The sequence below is a fragment of the Artibeus jamaicensis genome, unplaced genomic scaffold, assembly GCF_021234435.1.
Source record: "Artibeus jamaicensis isolate MK-2021 breed Jamaican fruit bat unplaced genomic scaffold, CSHL_Jam_final contig_548, whole genome shotgun sequence".
Classification (NCBI taxonomy): Eukaryota; Metazoa; Chordata; class Mammalia; order Chiroptera; family Phyllostomidae; genus Artibeus; species Artibeus jamaicensis.
The window spans coordinates 19720139-19747961 of NW_026521883.1; the positions used below are offsets into that span (position 1 = coordinate 19720139).

The following is a 27823-nucleotide window of genomic DNA, read 5'->3' on the forward strand; positions in this document are numbered from 1 at the left end:
AAAGTCAGGGAGGGGAACCAAAGTAGAGAAAGAGAGAGAGAGAAACATCCATGAGTTGCCCCCAACCCGCCCCTGGTCTGTATTCGCCCAGACGGGTTCAAACCCACAACCTAGGTAATGTGGCCTGACAGGGAATAAGGGCCTTCACCTTTTGGTGTACAAACAGCATGCCAAACAACTGAGTCACTCCGCCACCAGGGCAACAATGGGAATTTTTAATGTGTGAGATAACACATTGCTCTAAAGCTACGGTTGCAAAAGAGTGGTCCGAGGAAGACCCTTTCTCCGGTGGGAGCTCTGAAAAGTCCTCCTTTTTCCAATCACATACACGTGCATGCGGCCAGATTTTCTTCATATGCCTTCAACCAAAACAGACTGAATGTATAAAAGCAGATACGAGAATTCAGCTGTCTTCTTTTAACAGATTGAATGAAAAAGCAGGTACGAGAATTCAGCTGTCTTCTTTTAACAGTGATTGTAAAAGCAGGTATGAGAATTCAACTATCTTTTTGTAAGCCAGATACTTTCAAATTTGTGAGGCAATTTCACTTTTCTAATCTTTTTCTTAGAAAAAAATTAGTCATTTTAAAATTTAAAATGCTACTTATGTTAACCTGTTTATTATTTTTAATGAATTTCTTAAATTTATGCTTTAATAATAATTCGGTAGCGACAGATACCCATATATAATAAAGCGCTTTGGAATTCGCAACAATTTCAGAACCACTTGTCAACATGAAACAAAGGACTTCAGGCCTTACTCCTGGCAGTTTTAACACGGTTAGAGCCCTTTCTAGGGAGCGTGCCAAGCACCAACCAATAACCGACACCCGGACGAGGAGAATCTTTGCCAATAAGAAGAGATTTTGATGAAAGGGCGGGGTTTACCCACCGTGTAAACGTACAAGAGTCGACAAATACACGTTAGTGGGGCACGCGAAATCTAGGTCACAGAAAGAAAGAAGCTTTTTAGCGGATCTTTGCGACACTGTCGCGTGTCGTTGGTTCTGTGCCGTAAAGACAGTCGCGGAGCAGACTCCAGCCAGGCAACGGTGGAAGTGCGCGGCAATGGCGGATATGGAGGACCTCTTCGGGAGCGACGCCGACAGCGATGCTGAGCGTAAAGGTGGGGTCGGCTGGGCTTCGCGGGAGGGGCGCGTGGCGGGACTTCTGCGGCCAGAGCCCAACCCCGATCCTGTTCCGGGTCTGCGGACCCTACGACGCTACGTGCGAGTGGTCGCTCTTCTTCCTCTCCTGCCTCAGCGCCCCCTGCAATCCAGGCGGTGCCAGCTTCCCTAGGTGTTCATAGAGCATTCTTAGTGTTCGTGGAGCATTCGGTACCTTGGCAGTGTTTGGAGAGAAGGGGGCACACGGTGCAGGGGTGCAGGCGCAGAATCTTGGGGTGCAGAATCTTGGGGTCCCGCTTTGACTTGTCTTGCATAACCTAGGGCAGAGTGTTTTTTGTAAGTAAATGGGAATTAGGTGTTCAGGAATATGAGGAATGGGGGGACAAGTTTACAGAGGACCTGGGAATGTCCTCTTGAATGAAACCAGATAGACCATGGTGTGATGGGCAGTTCCAGATGTCTGGGTAGAGGAATTGGGAGGGATACCGGGGTTGGGTGTGCATGGGCGTTGCACACCCGAGAGAATGTGTTTTCTGATAGCCTGTGCAGAAACTCGAGAATTTCTTGAGTCAGTCGTATTAGGTCCAGGTGGGTATGGGGTCTGTGTTTGGAGAGGAGAGATGAGGTATTTGCAGATGGAATGAATGAATGTTTATGGAGCATGGAAGTATTTCTGGCACAAGGACTGGACATTTTAGCTTGAAATATGAATAGGAGTTAATTTGAAGTAAAAAGGGGCCCAAGTTCAGAATTCTTGCAACCCTCCAGGCTCAAAGTAATTTTATCTACATTTTCCCTAAGCAAAGTGCATTATTGTGGTTGCTCTTGTTCCAATATATTGGAACAAGAAGTTTGTGGTTGCTCTAACTCCAATTTTTATATATATTTAAATATATATACACACACACACATATATATATACATATACATATATACACACACACACACACACATACATACACACATATTTTTTAAGAGTGTAGAAAGGGGAGCACCAGGTGGAAATCTAATCTGAGGGCTCTATCCAGGATTCTAGTCAGGATGAGTCTGGAAATACAGAGTCCTGTATACTACCTCTTGTTCCACTTCCCTTGCTAATGTTTTCATTCCCCCTCATTTTCGCTTGTCGGTATCCCATTTGCTCTTCAAGTCACACTTCTGTGTGAACCCTCCCATGACTCGCTTCCATGAAGTTAATTCAATTCAGTTAAGTTTTTATTGATCGCCTATCTTGTTCCGGCTACTTTGCTAGGTGTCGAAGATATAATGATGAAAAGATTGTCTCTGTATTCCCCCCTTCTCCACTAGCTTACATTGATGCTTAATGCATATTCGATAAATAATTAGATGGGTAAAAACAATAGTTTAGTAACATGTATCTTGCAGTGCCTTCCCACTCAGTGTATGGGGAAGTGACGTATGGAGGTAGCTGCTTCTCTGGGCTCCATGTTTTACCTTCTTTTAAGTTAGGGGTGTCAAACTCATTTTCACCCGGGGCCACGTCAGCTTCATTGTTGCCTTCAAAGGGCCGAATGTAACTTTAGGACTGTATAAATGTAACTACTCCTTAACTAGGGACAAGGGGCTCTGCGCTGCAGCTGGGTAGAAACCAGGTGCCGGGCCAGATAAAACAGGTGGAGGGCCGGATTTGGCCCATGGGCCTTGTTTTTGCCACCTGTGTTTTAAGTCTTTCTTTTATCTTACCATTAGATAATAGGCCTCCGTAGGACTTAGTTCCAAATCTGCCCGTGAAGGTTTCTGTAGCTCTTTAAGGTAGTGTGGATGTGACAGTGTAATTCCTGTTGTGCCTAGCATATTTTATTATCCCCCTGTAGGGCTAAAGGAGTTGTGGAAGATAACTGTGCCTGACAAATGTGTTGGCATAACAATGGGTAGAATCTGTACCAAGGTCCCGAGTGTTTGTTTCATGCACAAACGTGCTGCATAAATCCTGCACCTACTAGGTTAAATTTATTCCTAAGTATTTTATTCTTTTGGATACTATTGGAAATAGAATTGTTTTCTTAATTTCATTTTTGGATTGTTCATGGCTACTGTGTAGACAACTGATTTTCATACGTTAACCTTGTATCTTGTAAACTTGCTGAATGTGTTAGCTCTAATAGTGTGTGTGTGAGAGAGAGAGAATTCTTTTGGATTTTCAACATATATGATCATGTCATCTATGAATAGAGATAGTTTTACTCTTCCCTTTCAATTTGGATGTCTCTTTTTCTTGCTTAATTGCCTTGGCTAGAACCTTCTGTGCAGTGTTGATGAGAAGTAGTGAGTGAACATCCTTGCCTTGTTCCTGACCTTAAGGAGACAGCGTTATGCCTTCATACAGTATTAGCTGTGGTTATTACACAGATGCTTTTTATCAGTTGAAGAAGTTCCCTTCTGTTCCTAGTTTGTTGAGTCGTTTACACAGAACCATGTTGGTTGTTAAGTAAATCTTTTTTTTTTTTTTAGATTTTATTTACTTTTAGAAAGAGGGGAAGGGAGGGAGAAAGAGAGGAAAAGAAACATCATTGTGAGTACATTGATCATTTGCTTCTTGCATGCTCCCAACCAGGGACCTAGCCTGCAGTGCAGGAGTTTGCTCTGACTAGGAATTGAACTGGCAACTTTTTGGTTCACTGGCTGGCACTGAATCCACTGAGCCACATCAGCCAGGGCGTAAAGTGAATCTTTTTAGACAGCCTATAAATGGATCATTTTTAAAAATCCATTCTGTGAATTTCTGCCTTTTCCCAGAGGTTAATTGGAGAGGTTAATCCATATTCTATTTCAAGTAATTACTGATAAGAGAGGACTTCTGCCATTTCGCTGCTTGTTTTCTTTTATTTTTAACAGATTTCTTGGGGTGACATTGGTTCATAAAATTATATAGGTCTCAGGTGCACAAGTCTATAATGCATTATCTGTATGTTGTATTGTGTGTTTGCCACCCCAAGTCAAGTCTCTTTCCATCACCATTTACCCCCCTTTACCCTCTTCTACTTTCCCTCCGCCACCTCTTGGTAATCACCATGCTGTTGTGTCTGTGAGGTTTTTGGTTGTTTTCTTATTCCCTTTAACTTTTTCACCCAACCCACCAACAATTGTCAGTCTGTTCTCCATCTCTATGAGTCTGTTTCTATTTTGTTTGTTAATTTTGTTCATTTGATTCCACATATAAGTAAAATCATACGGTACTTGTGTTTATCTGCCTGGCTTATTTCACTTAGCACAATACTCTCCAGGTCCATCCATGCTGTCACAAAGGGTAAGATTTCCTTTTTTTTTTTTTTTACAGCCAAGAAGGGAAGGGAGGGAGAAGGAGAGGGAAAGAAACATGAATATACAGGAAATACATCAATTGGTTCTTCTCTCCAACTGGGGACCTGGCCTGCAGCCCAAGCACATGCCCTGACTGGGAATCGAACAGGCAACCTTTTGGTTTGCAGGCCAGCATTCAATATACTGAGCCACACCAGCTAGGCCTATACCACAGCTTTTTTATCTACTCATTTACTGGTGGATACTATTAATTGATTGATTTTAGAGAGAGAGAGAGAACCATTGATTTGTTTTCCTACTTACCGATGCATTCATTGATTGTTTCTTGTATGTGCCCTGACCAGGGATCAAACCTTCAACCCAGGGGAGGGGAGGGGAGGGGAGGGGAGTGGGTGGGGGTGGGTGGGGGTGTAAGAAGGTATAAGGGAGATGAATAGTAATGGGAAAAAATACAATTAAAAAAGTAAACATTAAAAAAAAACCCCAGCAACCTTGGTGAATCTGGACAATGGGCTGCCCAGTCAGGGCCTGTGATTCTTTTTGAATGAGGTCCTTTCTGCTCCCTCAGTAGTGGTGCATGTATCAGAAATTCAGGCTCTTATCTTCAAGGCACCACTGAGCTGGGGAGTCGGTGGCAGGGTGTGGTGGGTGACAGGTGTGTCTGGGGTACTGTAAAATACCACAAAGTTCTGTTTTCTTTCTGAAAATTTAGCTGGTTTTTTCTGTTAAGCATTCTCTTGGTTGCTGCAACTTGTGACTAGTCTCCAGAGTACCAAGAAGACTCATACTAACAGTTTTTGAGAATTGTTTTCATTGCTTTTATGTTGGGATGGGCTTTTAGTGTTCCTTACGCTGTCTTTTTTGCTGACATCACCCAGTGTTTATGTGATTCCATAGATTCTGATTCTGGATCAGACTCGGATTCTGATCAAGAGAATGCGGCTTCTGGCAGTAATGCCTCTGGAAGTGAAAGCGATCAAGATGAAAGAGGTGATTCAGGAAAACCAAGTAATAAGGAACTGTTTGGAGATGACAGTGAGGATGAGGGAGCTTCTCATCAGAGTGGGAGTGATAATCGCTCCGAGAGATCAGACAATAGATCAGAACCCTCCGAGCATTCTGACCATGAAGACAATGACCCTTCGGATATAGATCAGCACAGTGGATCAGAAGGCCATAATGATGATGAAGATGAAGGTCATGGATCAGATGGAGGGAGCCATCACTCAGAGGCAGAAGGTTCTGAGAAAGCACCTTCAGATGATGAAAAATGGGGCCGAGAAGATAAAAGCGACCAGTCAGATGATGAAAAGATACAAAATTCTGATGATGAGGAGAGGGCACAAGGATCTGATGAGGAAGAGAAGTTGCAGAATTCCGATGATGAGGAGAAAATGCAGAACACAGATGATGAGGACAGGCCTCAGCTTTCGGACGATGAGAGGCAACAGCTGTCTGAGGAGGAGAAGGTGAATTCTGACGATGAACGGCCTGCAGCTTCTGATAACGATGACGAGAAACAGAATTCCGATGATGATGAGCGGCCGCAGATGTCTGACGAGGAGAAAATGCAAAACTCTGATGAGGAACGGCCACAGGCCTCAGATGAAGAACGCAGGCACTCAGATGATGAAGAAGAACAGGACCACAAATCAGGTAATTCGTTTCTGAGGGTCAAAATGGATTAGTAGAAGCATCTAGGTACAGATATACCCCATTTATTCTTTTCGCAGCCTCATCTTCAGTGCCCTGTTTTTTCTCTCCTGTCCTTTCATTTCAGCCTTTTCTAAGTATATACATTTTGCTTTTGGAAAAGTTTCTTAATCTGTGTATTATTTCGATTCCCCTTCCATTTGTTAATTGATGATAGATCAGGAAGACTGATAATTTAATAATTTAAAGATGACAGTCTTAGAGAAGGACATATGGTGCAAGAGTAGTTAGAGGTGGTTCCATTTCTGTGGGTAACTGAGGAGCAAGCCTCCGGTGAGAATAGGTTTGCTTAGTGGGAAAAAACTAATACCATTGAAACGTTCCCATAGGGAAGCTGTACTGAGATGTGAACAACATGTTTCATCTCAGGTTTCTGAGGTACAAAACCTGATTATTCAGAGATAATTAGGCTCCAAGTCAACTCAAAATAATTGAATTCACAGAAACTAATTTATAAAAGTTGAATTGCAGAATTGTCTCAAGAGAATCAGTTATTTCTCTTCTGATAGTATTCTTTTTGGGGGGAAAATCCACATTGGGTGCCAATTTATAATAATCAGAAAGTTGCCTGGGGAACATAACATCCGGAAAATGAAGAAGAGCTGGATGATCTCAAGGAGCTATGACACTTGCAGTCTATGTTCCTACCCTACGGAGATGTGTTTGGGTCAGAAATGCATCCGCTGAAGCATACTGGGAATGTACACAGGGCCTTGGGCTCTGGACCCCTTTCTATAACAGTCGTCTACACTGTTCTGCTCGAGTTAACACATTCTTGATGTAGGATATTTTTTTTAATATGTAGAGATTTTTTTATTATATAAAATTCACCTAGATTGGGTTGGAAGTCTTTCAGAAGGAGTATCTGGATTGCTTCATTTCTGTAGGTGATTCATTATATAGTAATTCTATTTTCTTAACTTAAATATCAGGGGAAGGGTTTTTTCTCCTGCAATACGTATGTCATGGGGTCGTATTAAAGATCACATTTTGTCATAATTTGAGAGAGAAGGCTAGAAAATTTCCAGAAACATATGTAGGTCTATGTGGACTATAGGACTGCAGTAAGTGTTCAGTGACTAGTTCTGGGTGGAGTTACACTGTTGTCAGAATTGTTAAGGCTCATGTACTGCTTCTCAAATACCAGCAGACTGACCTAAGACTAGGGTCATAGTCTTGTAGCTAGCTGGTTATTCTGCTTAATTCTTAAATTAGTTCTGGCAAATTAGTTCTTAGTGGTTCAGTTGATTTTCTTAAAATTTACAATTAGGTAAACAGTCGAACCATCCAGAACATGATGTGTTTTTCTTTTCCATTGCAGTATTTTTACCTCTTTTTTTATGTGATGAGTTATAGATGAATTTAATCACAAGTTTCAGTGCAGCTTTTCTCATTCTACCAGGTTTTTCTGCTTACAGAAACCAATGTTCTTTTTATTAATTTTATTTCTAAATTAACTACAGTAAGTTGATTTTTATTTATGTGGGTACAGTTATTTTAGTGTTAATACACATACAGTTTTGTGCAACAACCACCACTACCAGTCAGGATACAGAGCAGTTTTGTCACCTTAAAAAACTCCCTCATAGCACCCCCTTTTCAGTCACATCCTTCGCCCACCTCTGACCCCTGGCAGGTACTGGTCTGTTCTGTCACTACTTTGGGTATTTTTGAGAATGTCATACAAATGCGATCATATGGTATGTAGCCTTTTTTCTTTCACTGAGGCTTCTTTCCGTTAGCACAATGCATTTGAGATGTATCAGTAGTCCCTTCGAAGTCATTGCTGAGTAGTTCATTGCGTGGGTGCACCAGTTTGTTTATCCCCACGGTTGCTTTTAAACCCAAAATTCAAAGTTATGATGTGACTGCGATTATGCAGAACCTCTCATTTTACTCTTACAGAGTCTGCACGAGGCAGCGATAGTGAAGATGAAGTTTTGCGAATGAAACGCAAGAATGCAATTGCATCTGATTCAGAAGCAGATAGCGACACTGAGGTTCCAAAAGGTACTTGGGTTACTTCTTTGTTATGTGTTTATTTCTGTTCCTCTTTCTGCATTTAACGATAGTACATGCTTAGTGTGGGTACACTGAGTGTACATGGGGAAGTTGTACAGATAAGAGAAACTGCTTATGCTGTTTCACTTGACGGACCTGTTTCTTCATTTGCAGTTAGAATGACTCTGTCGGTAGGGGCCGAGGCTGTGGTTCAGGCGGAGGCGGCAGGGTTCGTGCTTCAGTTTGAATGACAGTTCCAGAACAGCTTGTTCTTAAGTTCTTAACAGGTTAATATCAGATGAAGAACCTGGTTCTTTGAGCTCTGGGTTAGATGAAGCGTTCATAGAAACCAGTGTTAGATAAGGTAGGTTTGTTGTAAGGATAAAAGATCTACCTCTTCATCTCTATGGATGACTGTTTCAAATGGCAAATTACTGTGCATAAAGATGTTACAGCAAACATCTTTATAAAAGTTACAGCAAACAATTTTGATAGTTTGATTATGCACAACCATTATCGCGCTGACTGGTAAATAAGCATTAGCGTTAAATAGCTTATGTAAATTGTCATAAGTAACGTAACTAAAGCAAACCTTATACAGGCAACTAAAGAGAAAAGGTGAGCTGCACAGAACAGCATGCTCTTTGAATCTATAGCTAGTGGTTATATGTGTGGACCTCAAAATTAGATAATCCAGGTTAGAATCTTTGTAGCTCTACTTTCCAAACATATGATTTTGGTCAAATTAATTACTGTACTTCAATTTCCTTATCTGTAAAAGGGAGATGATCTTATAGGGAGTATTGGATATGTTCATTCTTTCATTTCATTCATGGTTATTTCTTGAGCATCTCCTGTGTATTGGACTGTTCTGGGCACTGGGAATACAGCAGTGATCAAACAGATAAATGCCGCTCTCTAGGAGAACTCACAATCAGGTGGGGCCCAGGGAGGGCAGGGAGGCTGATGATAACAACACAGTAAGTAAATTAAACATATAGTATTTTGGATGGTGGTAGAACTAAGAAAAGGAATCAAGAAGAGAGATGAGAGTGTTGATAGGTGGGTTGTAGTTTTTGTGAATTTTTTTCTTGTATAGATGAATTCTTTAGTACCTGACCATCCTTGTCTCCTCTTTACTATTATTGGCTTAATTTTTAGACCAATTTAAGTTTCATAGTAAATCTAAGGAGAATGTGCAGTGATTGTCTGTATACCCATAGCGGTCCCCGTTGTCAGCGTTTGTTACAACTGATGAACCTACACTGATACATAGTTACCACCCAGAGTCAGCATTGAAGCTCACTCATGGTGGTTTGTATTCTCTGGGTTTGGACAAATGTGTAATGACATGTATCCTTCATTAGAGCATCATACAGGGTAATTTAATTGCTCTACAAATTCTTTTTGTTCTGCATATTTGTCTCTCCTCCCTGCTGACCCCTGGCAATCACTGATCTTTCACTGTCTCCATAGTTTTGCCTTTTCAGAATATATAATTGGAATGTAGCATTTTCAGATGATTTCTTTCACTTAGTAATAGACATTTAAGTTTCTTCCATACCTTTTTATGGCTTGACAGCTTGTTTCTTTTCAGCACTGAATGACATTCCATTGTCTGGAAGTAACAGTGTATCCACTCACCTACTGAAGGACATCTTAGTTGCTGTCAACTTTTGGCAGTTATGAATAAAGCTGCTATAAATATGTGTGTGCAGGTTTTGGGGTGGATAAGTTTGCAGTTCTTTGGGTAAAAATACCAAGGAGGGGAGTTGCTGGAGTGTTTGGTAAGAGTATGTTTAGTTCTGTGAGAAACTGCTAGACTTCCAAAGTGGCTGCGCCATTCTGCATTCCGGCCGGTGAAGAATGAGAGTTCCTGTTGCTTCACATTTTTGTCACCATTCGTTGTTGTCGTTGTGCTGGGTTGTGGCCATTCTAATAGGTTGCCTCTCCTTTTTCAGTGATCTGCCCTCCACTTTGTCTCAGTAACTCACCGTTTTATCCTAGACTATGTCATCAGTAATTGTCACACTTCTATGATCTCAATTTCAAGCTGTCCACTTTCTGACCCCCCTCTTATCTTTCTCTTCACCCCTATACTACCCACCTTGGTTTATTACAGATTATTGTTGTTTTGCCCAAACCTAGGTGAAGTTCTGCTTGTGAAGAGGGGCCTGGGTAGATATGGACCTGTAATTTTTTGTGTTTTTTTAGAAGATGTTATTTATTTATTTATTTATCAAGAGAGGGGAAGGGAGGGAGAAAGCGAGTGAGAGAAACAGCAATGTGTGATTGCCTCTCACGTGCCCCGAACTGGGGACTTGGCCTGCAACCCAGGCATGTGCCCTGACTGGGCATCAAACTGGCAACCTTTGGTTCACAGGCCTTCCGGTACTCGATCCGCTGACTCACACCAGCCGGGGTGGGCCTGTAATTTTAAAACTTGAAGGACTGTGTAGAGAATAGGCCAGTATGGACTGTTGAAGCCCCAAATTTGAGTATGTGGACTGTAGGAGGACATTTGGGCTCCTGGGGTTAAAGGAAAGTAGAAGAACAAGGATGCTGTGAATGGAGAAAGAAGTGTCTCCTCTGCAGCTCTGCGTTTCACTGGATTTGCCCCATCCCCTCTCCACAGACATCTAGTCAGGTCTTCGAGAGCCAGGCTCAGAGTCGTGTTTGGGTGGTTTCCTGGTGTGGTCCAGAAACCTTGGGAATACGTTGAAGTGATAGCTTGGAAGAACCTTTGTTATGATGTTAATGCTGTGCACTTTTCTCCTAAATTGAAGATAATAGTGGAACCATGGATCTCTTTGGAGGTGCAGATGATATATCTTCAGGTAGTGATGGAGAAGATAAACCGCCTACTCCGGGACAGCCAGTTGTAAGTAAAATTACTGGTGTGAACTGGGCCCTTATTCAAGGTTAATTAAAAAGTTTCTCAGACTAAGGATCTCTCTTCCACCAAGAAGAGGAAGTTGAAAACTGAATTACAGTATGAAAATACAATGAACAGATGGCTTTCTTACTTATGTAGGGAACTCTTGGTTTTAAGGGGGAGTAGAAATAACTGACCTGGCACATCTGTCCTGAGGCAATAAAAAGGATTGAACTATTAATACATGAAGTTCAAGGAAAATGCTGAGTTAAAAAAAAAAGCCAATCCCAAAAGGTTACATACTATATGATTCCATTTATGTGACAGTCTTAAAGTGACAAAAGTTATAGAAATGGAGAAGAAAGTAATGGTTGTTGGAGATTAAGGGGGGTGAGGGCAAGAACCTAGTAGATGTGGCTGTAGAAGGTCAGCATGAATCTTTATGTATGGAAATGTTCTGTATCTGACTCTGAGGGTTAGCTTCCTGTTGTGATATTGTACTGTAGTTTTGCAAGATGTTACCATTAGGGGAAACTGGGTTAAAAAAGAAAGAAAGAGAGAGAGAAAGAAAGAAAGAAAAAGAAGAGAAGAGAAAAGAAGAGAAGACAAGACAAGATGAGAAGACAAGAGAAGAGAAAAAACTGCCTAGCATGAGGTTGGTGCCATGTTTTAAGAGACTAGACTGCAAGGGCCTGTGATTTGAAAACCGTTGATTTAAATGTTTTTCTTGTTCATGCCGAGTAGTGTATTGTGTGCTGTGTTGATAATCTTTGATCTTAATCGGTAGAGTGACTTCATAACATCCCATTGAAGTGTTGATTAATTTCTCACTTCTCTTGGTGAGTATGTGGAAGACAGGCTTATCACAGGAGATTTTCTATATCGATGCTTCTAAGCTGATCTTGTGTCTCATGAGGTTTTGGGGGCCGGGTGGGTAGGAATGGGGATCAAGGGCTGCTTTAGCCCTGTAGCAGTGTCTCAATGTGCTGTTGCCTACCTAAGTAATTAAAGTGCGGAGGTTGAGCTAGACCATTTCTAAGATCCCATGAAGCTCTGAAATTCTATGATTTTTTTTTTTTTAATTAGGATGAAAATGGATTGCCTCAGGATCAGCAGGAAGAGGAGCCAATTCCTGAGACCAGAATAGAAGTAGAAATACCCAAAGTAAACACTGATTTAGGAAATGACTTGTATTTTGTTAAACTGCCCAACTTTCTCAGTGTAGAGCCCAGGTAAGGGGATCAGCAAAAAGTTTCTAAATGTTGGGTAGGAATATGCAGGATGGTGACAGCTTTCTTAGTTTACATGAGTTGACCAGTCACAAAGTGGTAGACTGGTCATGTGTCTCTGAAGAAATAAATGAAAGATATTCTGTAATAGAAAAAGTGGGGACTATTATATCGATGAAGGAGATTTCTAATGCTTGTAATTGTTTTTAGCAGTTTGACACTTAGTCATTAACAGATATTGTAAGCCTTTGAGTGTTTTTGACTAGTACAGCCCTGAAAATACTGAGATTGAGAGTAGGAAGTTTGCTAGAATGTCCACCGGGGCAGCCATTGTGGATCTAGAAAAGCTAATGGTTTGGGACAGTTAAATGGTGTTCGTGGGTATTTTTCACTGCTAACATGCAAGTTATTGTGTGATTTAAACTTTTTTTCCAAGCAAAATGATAGAGAATGTGTGGCCTGTTTCTTAAAGACTTATATAAGAATAAAGAATATTTAGAATAGTTAGCCTTGCTTGCAGTCTATTTCAGACAACATGCATTAACACCAAATTTCAAGAAAGTGCAGTGATTTGAATTTTCTTAAAGTTGAACATGAAGATACTTGACCATTATGAATTTTAATTACATTATGATTTTTTAGTATAGTAGTATTAATATGTATGTTATTATATAGCAGTGATAATATTCTTTACAAAATATGATTACTAGTTTGTTTTTAAAAATTTTCAGACCTTTTGACCCTCAGTATTATGAAGATGAATTTGAAGATGAAGAAATGCTGGATGAAGAAGGTCGAACCAGGTTAAAACTAAAGGTACCATTTCATGTGTCACTCCTTTCTGTTTCTCTTTAATAACAAAGTAAAACACAGAGACCCTGACTTGAGACTTGGGCCTTTGAAAATGATTGTTTAGGGTCAGTAATCACACAGTACAATATACAGATGATGTGTTGTAGAAGTGTATACCCCAAACCTATACAATTTGATTAACCAATGTCACTCCAGTAAATTGAGTAAAAAAAAGAAAAAGGAACTTTTGTTTTATTAACAGATGGATTTTCTTCCTTTTCAAATTATTTTTAGGAAGAAAATATATAGCTTTTGCTCTGTAAATATGTTACTTCTTGGCACTTTTCTTGCTATTATACTTCTTTGGTTCTTTAAAAAGTTATTAGATTAAAAATTATTATTCCTTTAGAATAAATGGTACTATGGTTTGATGTTTTGAACCACTCTCTCCATGTGTACTGTGGGTTAAGTTGTAGCAACTTCCTGCAAGAGTAAATTGTCCAGGCTCTTTGATCTATGAATAAATAAATCATGTACAACGGGAGAATTTGTTACTCATACCTAACACGTCCCCTGAGGCTCTCTTTGTATTCTTCTGATTGCTCTACTGACTCTTTATTGTACTGAGTTCCTATTGACACTTCTCTTTGATGCCTTGTATAGTCTTGTTACGTCTGTCCAAGGACTGTCTCTAATCCTCCTTTAATGCAGGTGGGTGTAGATTAAGCAGATGCTTTAGCAGTTTCTGTCATCACACTAAAAAGAACAAGAAGCAGTTTCTCTCATTGCACTAAAACGAGCTGTGCATTTTAAATTCTTTTTTATTTGTTTATTTTTCTTTAATTATTGTTCAAATACAGTTTTCTGTCTTTTACTCCCATCCCAGCCCTGCATTTTAAATTCTTAAATCTGAAGGACTTCCTGTAAACACTTTTCTGTGAATGTTGCACATGGTGTTAGACTGTTAAGAAGTGGCAGCCTGGCATTCTTAGAATTCAGGAGCTAAATTTTTAGAACAGTTTCATCCCTTCAAGTGCGATAGATCCACAAGTGCCTGAAACGCTTGGTGTAAGATAGTTTCTATCCAAAGTGAGTGGGTGTCCAAAGCTTTTCAGCAAAATTTCACCACTCCTCCCTCTTAATGCAAATGCAAATCAAATGAGAAAATGGAGATATAAAGGGGTGAATAACTTGCTCTAGGTCACAGAATTAATAGGTTTGGGGCTCAGTGGTTTTTTGTTGTTGTTCTCTGTGTCCCTTGCCTTGCTTCTCCCCAGCTTCCGTTAGCCCATCTGTTAGTATTTTTCCGTGCAACATGTGTATCTATTTTCCACGCCTGTTTTCCTGCCTCTGGCATTATTCTGCTGCTTTTCATTATTTCTCATCATTTATATAAGTTAATGTGGTAGTTCCTTATTTGTTCACTTTTTACTGGTTTTTGCATTTTCCCTTATTCTCTATCATGACACATCAGTGAGTACATCAGTATATCTATTGTATTTTCAGATTATGTAACACCAGACTCTAGTAGAAGCACCGAAGTTTAGAAATAAACGTTTTCTCTAAAACTTTGGAGCCTAGAGTTCAAAATGTTGGCGTTTAACAGACTACTGTCTTAAAACCTTGGTGCACGATGGAAAATAACACCAGACCCTTTGTTTATTGAGTGATGTTCTTGAGGCTTAGGCGGACCACTCTCAGAGTGAGTTGGTGGGGTAATTAATTCTTTAATGTGCAGGGACTGGGCACAGTTTATGTACGTACCTCTGAGAGGTCCTTTGTCTTTAGAAATACCTTCATGTGTCTTTCACTCCAACAGGGAAAGACCTAGCATTATTATTACTATTTCTATTACTATTATTATTAGTATCACCTTATATAATAGAAAGCATTTTTTTAAAAGTGGCTTCTCAATTAATAATGGTCCATATGTGTTTCCATATTTACATGTGGCTAAATATTTTGTATGAGAGGGAAGAAAGAAATTAGTGACAGGTATTTTTTTTTTAAGATTTTATTTTTTTATTAATGTTTAGACAGGGGAAGGGAGGGCAAAACTGAAGGAGAAAAACATTAATCCATTGCCTCTTGCACACCCAGAACTGAGGACCTGGCCTGCAACCAGGCATGTGCCCTGACTGGGAATTGAACTGGGGTGCCCAAACCACTGAGCCACACCAGTCAGGGCATGACAGGTTATTTTGTTTTGTGTACTTAATTTAGAAAAATTTATTTTTTTAAAAAATATTTATTTATTTATTTTTAGAGAGAGGGGAAGAGAGGGAGAGAAACATCAGTGTGTGGTTGCCTCTAGTATACCCCCCACTGGGGACCTGGCCCACAACCCAGGCATGTGCGCTGACTGGGAGTCAAACCGGCAACCCTTTGGTTCACAGACCAGCACTCAATCCACTGAGCCACACCAGCCAGGGCTATTAAGAAAAATTTAAATATACACAAATCTAGTGAGACCTGTATAAGAAACTCCATGTACCAATCACTGACTTAAATGTTTGTCAAGTTGACAATCTATAGTCCCCATGCCACTGTACCCTCATTATTTTGAAATGAATTTAAGAATGACATCATATTTAATTAATGCATATAATTGAGTTTTTCATCAGCTTGCCTGACAGTTTGTGTATTTAACAAGGAATATAGAAAGAAAGGGGAAAAACTGGAAGGGAACCATTAGAAGCCAGTTGCAAAGACAGTCGCATCTAACAGAACGGAAATCCAGAAATTCTAGTGGAAGTGGGAGCATCTGCTTTTAAGGTTGATGGTGGGGGACTAGACCTAGGGAAGCATGGCCTTAGCCGTCAGTTTTCACAATGTTGGCTACTCATTACTGCCATCTTCATTCACAGTCTCTTTATCCTTGTGAGTGTATCCTTTTAAAATTCTTCACTGTCACATTAGTGGGTTTCAAGGATGCAGCAGAGATAAACTACATGCATTTAGTGTACTACATTTTTCTGGACATCCCACTGAGTTGGTTTTTTTTTTTTAAAAGATTTTATTTATTTATTTATCTTTAGAGGGGAAGGAGAAAGGGAGAGAAACATTAATGTATGGTTGCCTTTCGTGCATCCCCTGCTGGGAACTGGCCTGCAACCCAGGAATATGCCCTGACTGGGAATTGAACCGCAATCCTCTGGTTCGCAGGCCTGTGCTCAATCCACTGAGCTACACCAGTCAGGGCCCCACTGAGTTTTTGGTTGCAGTAACAGTGGCTTTCATTGTCAGAAGCTCTTGAATGTTTTTTTACGTCTGTCTGGTATTTCCCCTCTGTGGAGTTAAGATCAAGTGAGACTCTACATCTGCTCAAACCTGGGGTTTCTTTTTGCCTGCACACGTGTGGGGGCCTCCCTAGCTCCCTAGGCTGGTAGGCACAGTGTGTAGTCCCACGTTTACAGGGTGTGTAGCCTTGTGAGACAACCTGCTTTATATAAGGAGTTGCAGTTCTGAATTGTTCCCTCACATGGCTTCAAGCCTCACCTTCTGTCCTGGTAGCTCTTCCTGTGACTTAAAACATCCCAGGGCTACTGCAGGTTTAGTGTCTGCTCAGATGCTCTGGCCCTCAGTTCCTTCTGTGGTTCCAGCCCTGGGAGCTCAGAAATTCACTCCAGCATATTTTTGTTCTTGTAGTTGAATTATTCAGCATCTCTTAGGTAATTAAAATTAGAGGGTTTCAATGTTTTATGTTTTTCTGTCACTACCTGTGCAGGCTTATTTTATGATTATGTGTTTCTAGAGAAAAAAGGAAGCACAAACTATAGTGTTCTAAGGCACCTATGCTTTAAAACAGGTAGAAAACACTATCCGATGGAGGACACGCCGGGATGAAGAAGGAAATGAAATTAAAGAAAGCAACGCTCGGATCGTGAAGTGGTCAGATGGAAGGTGAGCACCAGCTGCCTGCGGAGTATTGGGATACCCAGAATCAAGTTTTAAAATAAGATCTTATTGATGAGTCACCTCTTATTAAAGAATTTCCAGTGCCCAGTCCCTGGCATTGAATAGAAAACCTGAAAGAAATAAGTAGGTGGTTGAGGGTCTTTCAGGCTGGTGAAGACGTTAGGGTGGGCCGAACATGTGATCATCCCCTTCGGCCACAGCGTAGTGGTTTGGAAAAGGTACACCGCTCCCCTCCTCCTGTGCGCTGCCCACTGTGAGTGGACATTTTAGAAAAACTGCCTTTCGCTGGGAAGGGAGGGAGGCTGAGTCAGTGTCACAGCACGTTGTACTTCTAAGCAGGTTGTTTTCCACATTGTGCCTTCTTTACTCTTCTGCGTTCTGTGTGAGGAGAGAAAGCAGCAGTCGAATCACATTTTCAGTGAAGTGAAATGGTAGGAGGAAAGCTTTGTAACTTTTAATACGCGAAGTGTTCCTTCTTCTCAGCATGTCTCTGCATCTGGGCAATGAAGTGTTTGATGTTTACAAAGCTCCACTGCAAGGCGACCACAACCACCTTTTTATAAGACAAGGTACCGGTCTACAGGGACAAGCTGTCTTTAAAACCAAACTCACGTTCAGGTAACTATTCTTACCAATGTACTGTTCCTTACAGTAAAGCAGCAAAATACAGGTGTCCAAAATGCCTGACTCCTGACTGATGTAATCTCACAGTATAGTTTGCCAAAGGTCAAGATCTGGCCCTTAGCTGTCTCGGTTCAAAGGCTATTCTGTCTCATGCAGTGAAAGTTGCTGTTCCACAGGAAACCAGGTCATGCTAACCAGACTTACAAAAGACTGTTATGTAAACCAGATTGTCAACTTATTAATTTCAAGTGGCTACTGTACCTGCCAAGAGGCCTCGAATACTTGCTAGGCAGTGTGTCCTGTCTTCATGGTGCAGTGGATCTGGGAGACTGATGACTAGAGGGTGTTAGCGTGCCTGCAGTCAGAGGAAGGGCGTTGGGGTGTGAGGCTGGGGGCTTCCTGTCCCTGAGGCTGCTGCATCCAGGACCGCTCCAGGGTGCACCCCCCTTGCAGTCCCGGACACACAGGTCAGCTGGTGAGAGCAATCATCTGCTCCAGACGGTGGATACCACACTGAAGTGTTCGTGTTTTTCTTTCCTTCGCACTGAGCAGATTATCCTTCTTCGATAATGCTCATGTTTGAAAGGGCATGATAATCTTGGTCAGGGCTTAGCTTTTTGAGAATTGTAATGGTCAAAAGTATAGGCTTGAAAATCAGATAAACCTGCCCTGGCTGTTGTAGCTCAGTGGATTGAGCGCGAGCCTGCGAACCAGACAATCACGGTTCGATTCCCAGTCAGGGCACATACCTGGGTTGCAAGCCAGTTCCCTGCAGGCCAATTCCCAGCAGGGGATGCACAAAAGGCAACCATACATTGATGTTTCTCTCCCTCTCTCTCCTTCCCCTCTAAAGATAAATAAATAAAATCTTTAAAAAAAAAAAAAAGAAAATCAGATAAACCTGTATTTGAGTCCTATTTCTACTTGTATGACCTTGTGCAACTCTCTCAACCCCTCTATGCCTTGGGTTTGTAATGTATAAAATGTAATCATTATCTCTTAGAGTAGCTGCGACATGAATTAATATAACATCTCAAACACAAAGCACAGGGCCTGGCACTTAGTGTTCAGCAAATGCTGCTTGAGCCTATCCATGGGCTGTTTTTAGAGGGTGATTGTTCTTTGTAAAGCCTTTTTGAGTCCAGCTTTCCATTCTTCACTTTACTCGTGAGATACCGTTTTGGTGAGCCATAGAATTAAGAAGGTTCAAAATGTCCCACTTGCTATATTCACGTTAGCGGCCCTGCCTATTTCTAGAGACTTAAGTAATGGTCACTGGCCCTTTGGTTTTGTGATGTTTGATGTGACTAGCTCACAAATATATATGGGAAGTAGTAACACGTTTTGTTCACTTCCTGCAGACCTCACTCTACAGACAGTGCCACGCACAGAAAGATGACCTTGTCACTTGCAGACAGATGTTCAAAGACACAGAAGATTAGAATCTTACCAATGGCTGGTCGTGATCCTGAATGCCAGCGCACAGAGATGATTAAGGTACGTTTGCTAAGCTCATTCTGGGACTTTTGGTATATTAACAACAGCATTTCCCAAAACGTTTGTTAATCACCTCTGACTGACCCACCTTCATTCCTTGCAGCTGGCATGAACAGTGAGCCGGGTTCGTGTCCTGAGCATGGGCTGCACAGCGGGTGCCTTGTGGTGGCCGTAAAGCGGCTGGTGACTGAAAGAATATAAATTTCAGCAGATACTTTCAAATATGACTAAATCATATGTCTGCTTTAGAATCCATGTCAAAAGCCAGTGGAAATGCTAGAGATTTAGTCTAAAATAGAATAAAAATAGGACAGAGGATTGACGGGAAAGTGCCTAACAGAGAATTGGGCAAAGAGTAGGTGTGGTTTTTTCGGGGCAGTTTATAACATTCTGCATGGTAGGCCGTCCACCCTGACACAACTGTCAGTGAGGCACAAGTGCAGCCGTGGGGCATGGCCGCTAGGAGCTGGAGTGTGTGTGAGCATTGACACCGTTGGCCTTCCTGCCGCACTTGCTTGGGGAAGCTGAAGCGGGGGCGCAGGCTCCCTCGCTCTCCTCCGCCTTCTCCGATCTGAGCCAGGTCTCGCCGCAGCCCTGCTGCTTCGGGAGGTTTCATTCCTTAGCGCACGCAGCAGGGCACGCTGAGGCGGGGGTGCTCTGGTTGCCTCAGGGTCTGTCTGAGCAATCTCGTCATCAGGTTCTGTGGAAGGTTTGGCCCTTTTCACTCTTTGTGTTTGCTTCTGGGGGGCAGGTGAGTGGAACCAGATTCAGTAGCAATGCCTAACTCGGTGTTAGGGGACATTGGCTTTGAAGTCTGACGTGTTGGTGTTTTCTTGCTCCATTTCCCCACCTTCTTTTCTTCATGGGAGCCAGAAGGAACTGCAGACTCCAGTCTCAGTGTTATTGGAAGACCCTTCTGGATCACCCTGAAAAATCCCCCAAGCTCTCCTCCACTTCCCCCGCCCTCCCCGGGAATTCACAAGGGGTCAGCTGGCTTGTTCTTGCGCCCTGTCGTGCTGACAGTGGTTTTTACTCTACAGGGTCCGGCACAAATAATGCCCCTCTTCATTACAAAATCTTTTATTACAAAATCATAAGCATGTGATTCTGTAACATAATATCATGACACTCAAACACACCATATGACATTTTAGGTGAAATGTTCAAATTAAAACTAAATTATTACACCTATATTATTACCCTACCAAGCACACTCAGGCAGGCATTACTGCTGCCAGACCCTGTATATTCATTCAGTACAGCCACATTCTACTCAATGAAACAATTTGCTGCATAGAATGTCTAGCAACAGAATCAGAGTTGTATGTAGTAATACAGAGCAAATGCCAGGGTATCCCTGACCTCTCATATCCTGCCTTTGCCTTGTGCACCCCAGCATGTGGAATGCCAGGCAGATGGACGGGGAGGAAGCCTCTACTTTGGGGCTCAGGGACCCTCCCCCACCCGCACCTCTCGTCAGCAGGTGCTGTGGGGAGCTAGCTGTCCGGGTGGAGGGCCCCGCACAGGAGTGTCCGGGCTCAGCGGTGGTGTGGTGGGGCCTGGGCAAGTCAGGTGTGTGTGTCGGGGTGACAGAAAGAGCCTCCCTCGGGCGTCTGCTGGGCACAGGTAGCGTTGCCGGGCTGGTCGCTGCTCTCCGGGCCCTGCCTGGCCGCACAGGGGACGCTGTGGCCCCCAAGGCTGTGCCCGAGCCAGTTCTGCTGAGACGGTGAGTGTGGGGGCATTCTGCCTCTTCACCCGTGTGCGGCCTTCACGCCCCAGAAAGCAACGCGGCGGTCACTGCGTGGTGACAGGTGCGGCATGGAGAGAGTGGTCCTGACAGAGGACATAGAGTGGAAGTAGGTTCCAGTGGGCACAGAAGCGGTTCCTTTGTTAGGTTCAGTGATTTCTTTGCTTCTTTACAGAAAGAAGAAGAACGTTTGCGGGCTTCTATTCGTAGGGAATCTCAGCAGCGCCGGATGAGAGAGAAACAGCACCAGCGGGGGCTGAGTGCTAGTTACCTCGAACCCGACCGCTACGATGAGGAGGAGGAAGGCGAGGAGTCCATCAGCCTGGCCGCCATTAAGAACCGATACAAAGGGGGCATTCGAGGTGAGTCTGTGCAGAAACTTTATTTCAGGGTTCAGGACTTCATCTTTGCATTGGACTTGCTCTGAATGCTCACTTACTGGACATTTTACTTTTAAGGGGTGGTACACTTCAAGGTCTAATGACTAATCGGTGCAGAACTCTTTCAGGTGAGCCCAAAAGAGAGAAAACTGCTGTCACTCCCACTTTCAGACTGTTGCTAAGCTTCTGCTTTTCTGGTTTGAAAGTTTCCCAATTATACTTGTAATTTTCCTCAACCTTTTAAAAATTACTAATTGGTACAAAACACCATGAGGTTGTTTTGACATTTAAGGATAATAGTACATATAAAGCACTTCGCCTAGTCCCTGCCGCATCACAGGTGCTAAATAGATGTTACCGAAAAGTGTTGTCATTGTTCTTACCACTCCTCCGCTTTGGGCGGGTGACTTCACATCTCTGAGTATTGCATCCTGTGTCTGTACATCGAGGCTTTGGTCCTCTCTCCAAATCAGCTTGGTGAGAGCTCTGGGAGTACTGTTCCCTGTAAGATATTACCGTGTATAACCATGCACTCCAGTTGTGTCCGTATTAAGGGATAAATTTCAAGTACACTTCAATTTTCCCTTCTGTGACTATTGTAAAACTCTTTTCTCCTTTTCTTTCAGTGATTGCCTCTGTTCTGGTGTGCTTCCTTCCTGCCAGTTCTTTAGTTCTGAGCTATATACAGAGACCTTTTATTTATTTATTTATTTGTTTGTTTGTTTATTTATGTTAGTGCTAATTTCCCACAGAAAGCATTCATTGTGGAAATAACCACACACACATGCAAACCAAAATAAAAACAAAAAATTGAGGATGCTTTTAAGGAGAGAGTTCTGTAATATTCAACTTACCAGAGAAGTAAAGCCTAACAGCCAAACTCATCAACACGTAGTGCCCAGGAGTCAGATAGGCAGGGACGGGGACACCGGGAAGGCTTTGGTTCCGAGGCTAGAGGTGCGTCTGGAACAGGCTGCTGCTCCCTGAGGCTCACCTGGGCTGGGGCATCGCAGGAGATTGCTGCTCATCCACATCTCCTTTTGAAATGTCTGCCTGGTAACAAAAGGTCCTCAGAGGACCAGGAAACCACCTCTTGCTTGTATCTTAAGCTTATTTTGGAATTATTTTGGAACTGAGAGCAGTGGTGTCTGCTCTCAGTCACCTTGCACACAGCCTTTTTCATGTGTCAAGTGGTCGTGAATCATTCTTGTATTTTGAGAGGGTAAGTGCTTTATTGCAACATTTCTAAATTTACATTTATCTTTGAGTCAAAACACTTTAAATTATTTGCTTTCTCTGGGAAAAATGAAGGAACTAATGACATTCATCAGAAGAAAAATCCAGAAATGAATAGCTAGCCATCTTTGAAAGTCGCTCACTGAACTCATTCCTTTGCTTTCAGAGGAACGAGCCAGAATCTACTCATCAGACAGCGATGAAGGATCGGAAGAAGATAAGGCTCAACGATTGCTCAAAGCAAAGAAACTTACCAGTGATGAGGTAAAACCAAATTTATTCAGTCCCCGCTTTCCTCCATGCCCACAGGGCGGCTCCTGGGATGAAGAGGTGCCCCCAGACAACCCGGGGGCACAGCAGCCGCCTGCGCCGTCACTAAACCTCAGATGATTGTAGTGGCCTGGACCAGGGCCTGCTGCCTGTTCGGGTGGGTGTTGGAAGGCTCAGAGAAGGGGACCTCCCCCGGCTGTGGAGGAAGGAGTGTTAGCGTGTAGGGCGTACTGGTCAGGATGGGCGTGCCAGGTGGACGGGAAGGCTAGTGAGGAAAAGCATGTAATCCTGAGGTGCCAGGGCTGGACTAGAGAACTAGAAATCATTCAGTGTGGTGGATCAGGGGTGTATCTTTTTCGTTTTAATTTTTATTTTCAATATATTTTTTGAAGTAATGGGAATAATTCTGATGGTAGAAAAAACTGATTTCTTTTTATTCAGGTGAAATAATATTTGAAATAATATTAACTCAAGAAATTAACATAAATTTACAATTTGTTATTGAAACATTACTTCAAAGTAACTTTTTATTTATATTCTTAATAGTATTCCTTTCCAATTAGAAGAGAACAGGCAGTAAATTTAAATTTTTTTGAGATATAAATTTATGTATATAGCATCAGTTTCAGATGTACAACATAATGGTTGATCGATATATGTATGAGGTCTGTCCAGAAAGTATCCAGCCATGGACTGTGAAAAATAGGGACATTCATTGAAGAAGCTACAAGAAACTGTATACATAGGACAACGACACCTAAGTCCTACTTCAAAGTAGGGTCTTGGGACCTCACATAATTCTCCCAGTCACCATCAGCTTCTCTGTTTCATTTTCCTGAATCTCATCAATGGTCTGAAATGTCTTCCCTTTCAAAGGTGACTTTAGTTTTGGGAAAAGCCAGAAGTCATAGGGCACCAAATCTGTGCTGTAGGGGGACTTAGTCACCTGGGTGATTTGATGTTTCACAAAAAAAACTGCACAAGATGTGATGCACGAGAGGGCAGGTTGTCATGAGGAAGCTGCCAATCACCAGTTGCCTGTCACCGTGGCCTTCTGAATCACCCAAATAGTTCCTGCAGGGGAATGTTCAAGCTTAACGCAAAAATTGATGCAGGTTCGTTACTCTACTTACTCACTCATTTTGATTGTGACGGCCACACAGTACACATGCTTACTCATTGGCATCCACGGCCCTCACTGACTAGCACAGTGAAATTGTCATTGTTCACACATGCACATTCTAGTCCACTCTCCTTGGCTGCCAGGTTACATTGATGCCGCACAAGGCATTCTAATTATATTAACAATGGCTCGACTTTTCTGGACAGACCTCATATATTTTGTGAAATGATTACTGCAGTCAGTCTAGTTAACTTTCATCACCTCATAGTTTTAAATTTTCTTGCAATGAGAGCTTTAAAGATCTCTCTGTGCAGCTTTCAAATATACAGTATAGTATTAACTCTACCCTCCATGCTGTACGTTATATTTCTAGGACTTATTTACATTTTTTAAAGTCTTTGGATTTTTAAAAAAATCTGGTGTTCTGGAATTATACTGTGATACCTATTTTGTGATTGGAATTTGTTAGACTTCTTAATCTGCAGATTGTTATCTTTTTATCAGTTCTGAATACCTTTTAGATATTAACCCTTCAGATATTAGTTCTGTACCATTTTTTCTTTCATTTGTGAAACTCTGATTAGAGCATGTTATTCTTCTCTACTCTCCGTAACTCTCAAACTGTCTTTCATATTTTTCATGTCTTTGCCTCTGCATTCTGGAATAGTTCTTCAAATCCTGCTTCTAATTCACTTCTTTCTTCAGCTGTCTTACGTGTTAGTATCTGTCATTGAGTTTTTACTGTGTTTTCATTTTCATTACTAGAGGTTTAGGTTTTCTTTTTTTTGTCTTTTTCTTTAAAAATCTTTTACATTTTTATTTATTTTTTGGAGAGATGGGGAGGGTGGGAGAAAGAGGGAGAGAAGCGTTGATGTGTGAGAGATACATCGAACTGTCGCCCCTTACAGGTTCCCAACTGAGGACTTGGCACGAAACTGAGGCATGTGCCCTGACTGGGAATCAAACTGGCGACCTTTCAGTGTGCAGGCTGGCACCCAGTCCACTGAGCCACACCAGCCAGGGCCAAATTGTCATTTTTAAAACTCTGGCTCCTAACTCATATTTACAGTTTCTCCTTTTTGTCTTTAAACTTTATTTATATATATGATCTTTCATGTCTGCTGTTTCCAGTGACTGGAATCTGTACATGTGTGATTTTACTGCCTGTTGCACAGGCCCTCAGATAATGTCTCGTTGAGCGTCGTTACGTTACACACTGACGTGCTGCCGCGGGAACTCGAGTCTGTGCGTTCAGTCGGCCTCAGCGTCCCTTCTCCTCACGTTGCAGGACCTACTGACAGTGGGGACTTACTGTACTTCTGCTGGCTCGATTTCATGATGACTTATGTCTGTGTGATCTGTAATTAAATCATTTACTTAGTTCAGCTGAGTGGAAGTTTTTGAGGCCCGGATTGATTGGTTTTCTCCCAAATTGGTTTATATTTCCCTCTGCCAGTTGCATTGGATAGCCCCTCCCTGGGCCCTCTCTAAACTGTATTCTGGGAGTAAGGTCTTTTTAGATTACCTGGAAGTAGGATTTCTGACTTACGGTTATGAATTTTCCTAGAATTTTGTTAAATCCCCTGCTAATTAGTTCTGATGTTTCAGATTAGAAATTACTCTTTTTAGTCACTTAGAACGGGGGCTGGCAGATTACACGGCACTTACTCACCTGGCTTGTTGGACTGGAGCCCATGTGTGCTTATTTGCGTGTCGTCTGTCAGTGCTTTCCTGCCGCGGTGGCAGCGTTGAGTAGTTGCAGAGGCTGAGGCATTTATTATTTGGCCCCTACCAAACCAGTTTGCTGACCTTCGCCTCAGAGAAATGGGCCTGGGCGTGTTTCTGGGTCACCGGTACATTAAAGAGGAAGTACTTGGGGTTTTCTGTTAACCGCTGCGCTTGGCCTTTGTCTCCTGTCCTCAGTCGCCCTAAGACATAAAAGCCCAAGCTCAGGTTCACAGAGTAGGGTAACTGTGTGCAGGGAGAAAGCCTGCTTTAGTGTCTGCTCATCTCTGGGTTTCTGGCTTCACTTCATTTTTTGGCCTCTGATCATACTTTGTTTTCTTGCCATTACATTGATTTGTTTATGTTTTCCCATCATTGTTAGTTGTTTTCAGTGGCAGTGTTGTTGAAAGATTATTCCGTCATCCAGGAAATAGATGTATGTTCTTGGTATCCATGGTTTCGGTGTATTTCGGTCAGTTTGGCCCTCTGTGACCCAAGCTCCTGGAAGCTCTTTTCTCATGTGAAGCAGAATTCCTTTCTTGCGTTATTGTTTGTTAATCACAACATGGAATATTTCTCAGTCATTCTTGGAAGTAGCATGCTATGGAAGATAACCAGATAGAAATTGTTAAATTATTCTGCAGCATATTTGTTGTAAATTATGTAGGAAACATCTTAGTGATGCATTTACAGTGTGTTGAACTGTTGGCAAGTGGGAATCTTCGTCTGAACAGATGCTGTTTTATTTCTTGGCAAGCAAAGACTGAATGAAAATTGAGAAGTGCCATGGGATTTCTCTTTATTCCTTGTATTCTCAGAAAGGAGATTTTAAAATGTGACCCATTAAATAGCCTTCTTTGAAGTTGAGCAGTTATCAACGTGTAACTGCCCAATGTACAAAGGTCTCTGTGAACGCCTCCCAGCTGTCTGTTTTAGCAACCATCCTCCGTCTTCCTCACCCAAATACTGTTAGGTCTTCCAAAACCCTCCCTTCCTTTTTTGTGACACCAAAGGTTTTACTTCTGCCCGGACCTCCCATCTCCCGCCACTACCTCTGCACATTACCCCGGGTCGGGTCCTGGCTGTGGGTTACAGGGGGAGAGTAGGAAAGGGCCATGCCTGCTCCAGGTCCCTCTCCAGTATGCGCTCATGAAAGCCCTACCTAAATGCCACGAGCCTGGGCGTGCCTCAGACACACAGGGAACTTTTCAGACCCCAGTTTCCCTGGGAACCACTGTTAATCGCCTGTCACAGCATTTCTTGGTATTTGAAGGAAGGGTCATGGGTCTAGATTAGACTGAACTGGATTATCGAGTCTTGGTGCTGCGCTTTCCCTCTCACACAGCCTGGAGCAGGTCACCTCTCTGTGTTTCCTCATCTGCGCAGCGGGATTTGTGCTTGCTGCCTTGTAAAGTCGTCGTATTACAGTACAGTCAGACGCGGAACTGGGTAGCACAGGGACACGCAGTAGCCGAACAGTCTCCCTTCCCCGAAAGGATCTGCGTTACAAAAGGAGACAAACAGAGCTTCTTATCTGCCCTTATTTTTGAAAGCGGTGAAAACTGGAAAACCTCAATTACTTCAAAGGTAGAAAAACGGGCAGAAGGAGAAACTGTGGGAAAGGGAAGGAGGAAACATGAGAACAGTGGAAAGGAAAGGCATCGTGGCCCGGCCTCAGCTTTTTGCGTCTTTATAGCGTGAGTTACTCTGTGTGGTTCTTATTTTGAACGTCTCCTGGTACTTGTTGGTTTGGAAACTGGCCATGACCTTGACCACTGTTTTTATTCATCTGGTGAATGTTCTTTTTAAAAACAGTTATTTTGAGTTATATGGAGTCATTCATCCCAGAGCTACTTTTGATAAACACTTCTAGAAATATTCTGATATTTAGATTGAACATTTTTTTTATCTGTTTAGGAAGGTGAACCTTCTGGAAAGAGAAAAGCAGAAGATGATGATAAAGCAAATAAAAAGCATAAGAAGTATGTGATCAGTGATGAAGAGGAAGAAGATGATGATTGAAGTACAAAATGTGAAAACATTTTATATATTTTATTGTACAGTTTGTTTTATAAATATGATGTAAACATGAGTTATTTTGATTGAAATGAATTGATTTGCTTCCCTGTAATTTTAATGTAATAAAATTTTTTTAAAAAAACAAGTCTTTGTTCAAGAAATCGACTTTCCCCAAGATGAGTTGGTTTTGTTAATGGTGAGTCCTAGGTTTTAGTGAATTGCTGCTGCTCTGCTGTACCCGGTCCCTCCCACAAAGGAGCCTCAG

The 27823-nt window shown here is 42.1% G+C and overlaps 1 protein-coding gene across 2 annotated transcripts; it reads left to right on the forward strand.

Moving 5' to 3' along the window:
* Nucleotides 1–943: 943 nt before the first annotated feature.
* Nucleotides 944–27703, forward strand: LEO1 (LEO1 homolog, Paf1/RNA polymerase II complex component). 2 transcript variants are annotated; one of them, XM_037143042.2, is made up of 12 exons: nucleotides 944–1126; nucleotides 5307–6065; nucleotides 8028–8132; nucleotides 10910–11004; nucleotides 12085–12230; nucleotides 12959–13043; nucleotides 16828–16922; nucleotides 17421–17555; nucleotides 18923–19058; nucleotides 20981–21167; nucleotides 22588–22685; nucleotides 27457–27703. In XM_037143042.2, the coding sequence occupies exons 1-12, from the start codon at nucleotides 1069–1071 to the stop codon at nucleotides 27559–27561; spliced, it is 2004 nt and encodes a 667-aa protein (XP_036998937.2). In that variant the 5' UTR covers nucleotides 944–1068; the 3' UTR covers nucleotides 27562–27703. The 2 variants fall into 2 exon arrangements, with proteins under 2 accessions (XP_036998937.2, XP_036998938.2); XM_037143043.2 differs by having other exon boundaries at nucleotides 998–1126; nucleotides 27461–27529.
* Nucleotides 27704–27823: the final 120 nt, after the last annotated feature.

Excerpts from the sequence above, each read along its gene's own strand:
- LEO1 (XM_037143042.2), top strand. The coding sequence starts at position 1,069 with ATGGCGGATATGGAGGACCTCTTCGGGAGCGACGCCGACAGCGATGCT. Across the intron at positions 8,133-10,909 it reads CGACACTGAGGTTCCAAAAG|ATAATAGTGGAACCATGGAT; the intron begins GTACTTGGGTTA and ends CCTAAATTGAAG. Across the intron at positions 13,044-16,827 it reads GAACCAGGTTAAAACTAAAG|GTAGAAAACACTATCCGATG; the intron begins GTACCATTTCAT and ends GCTTTAAAACAG.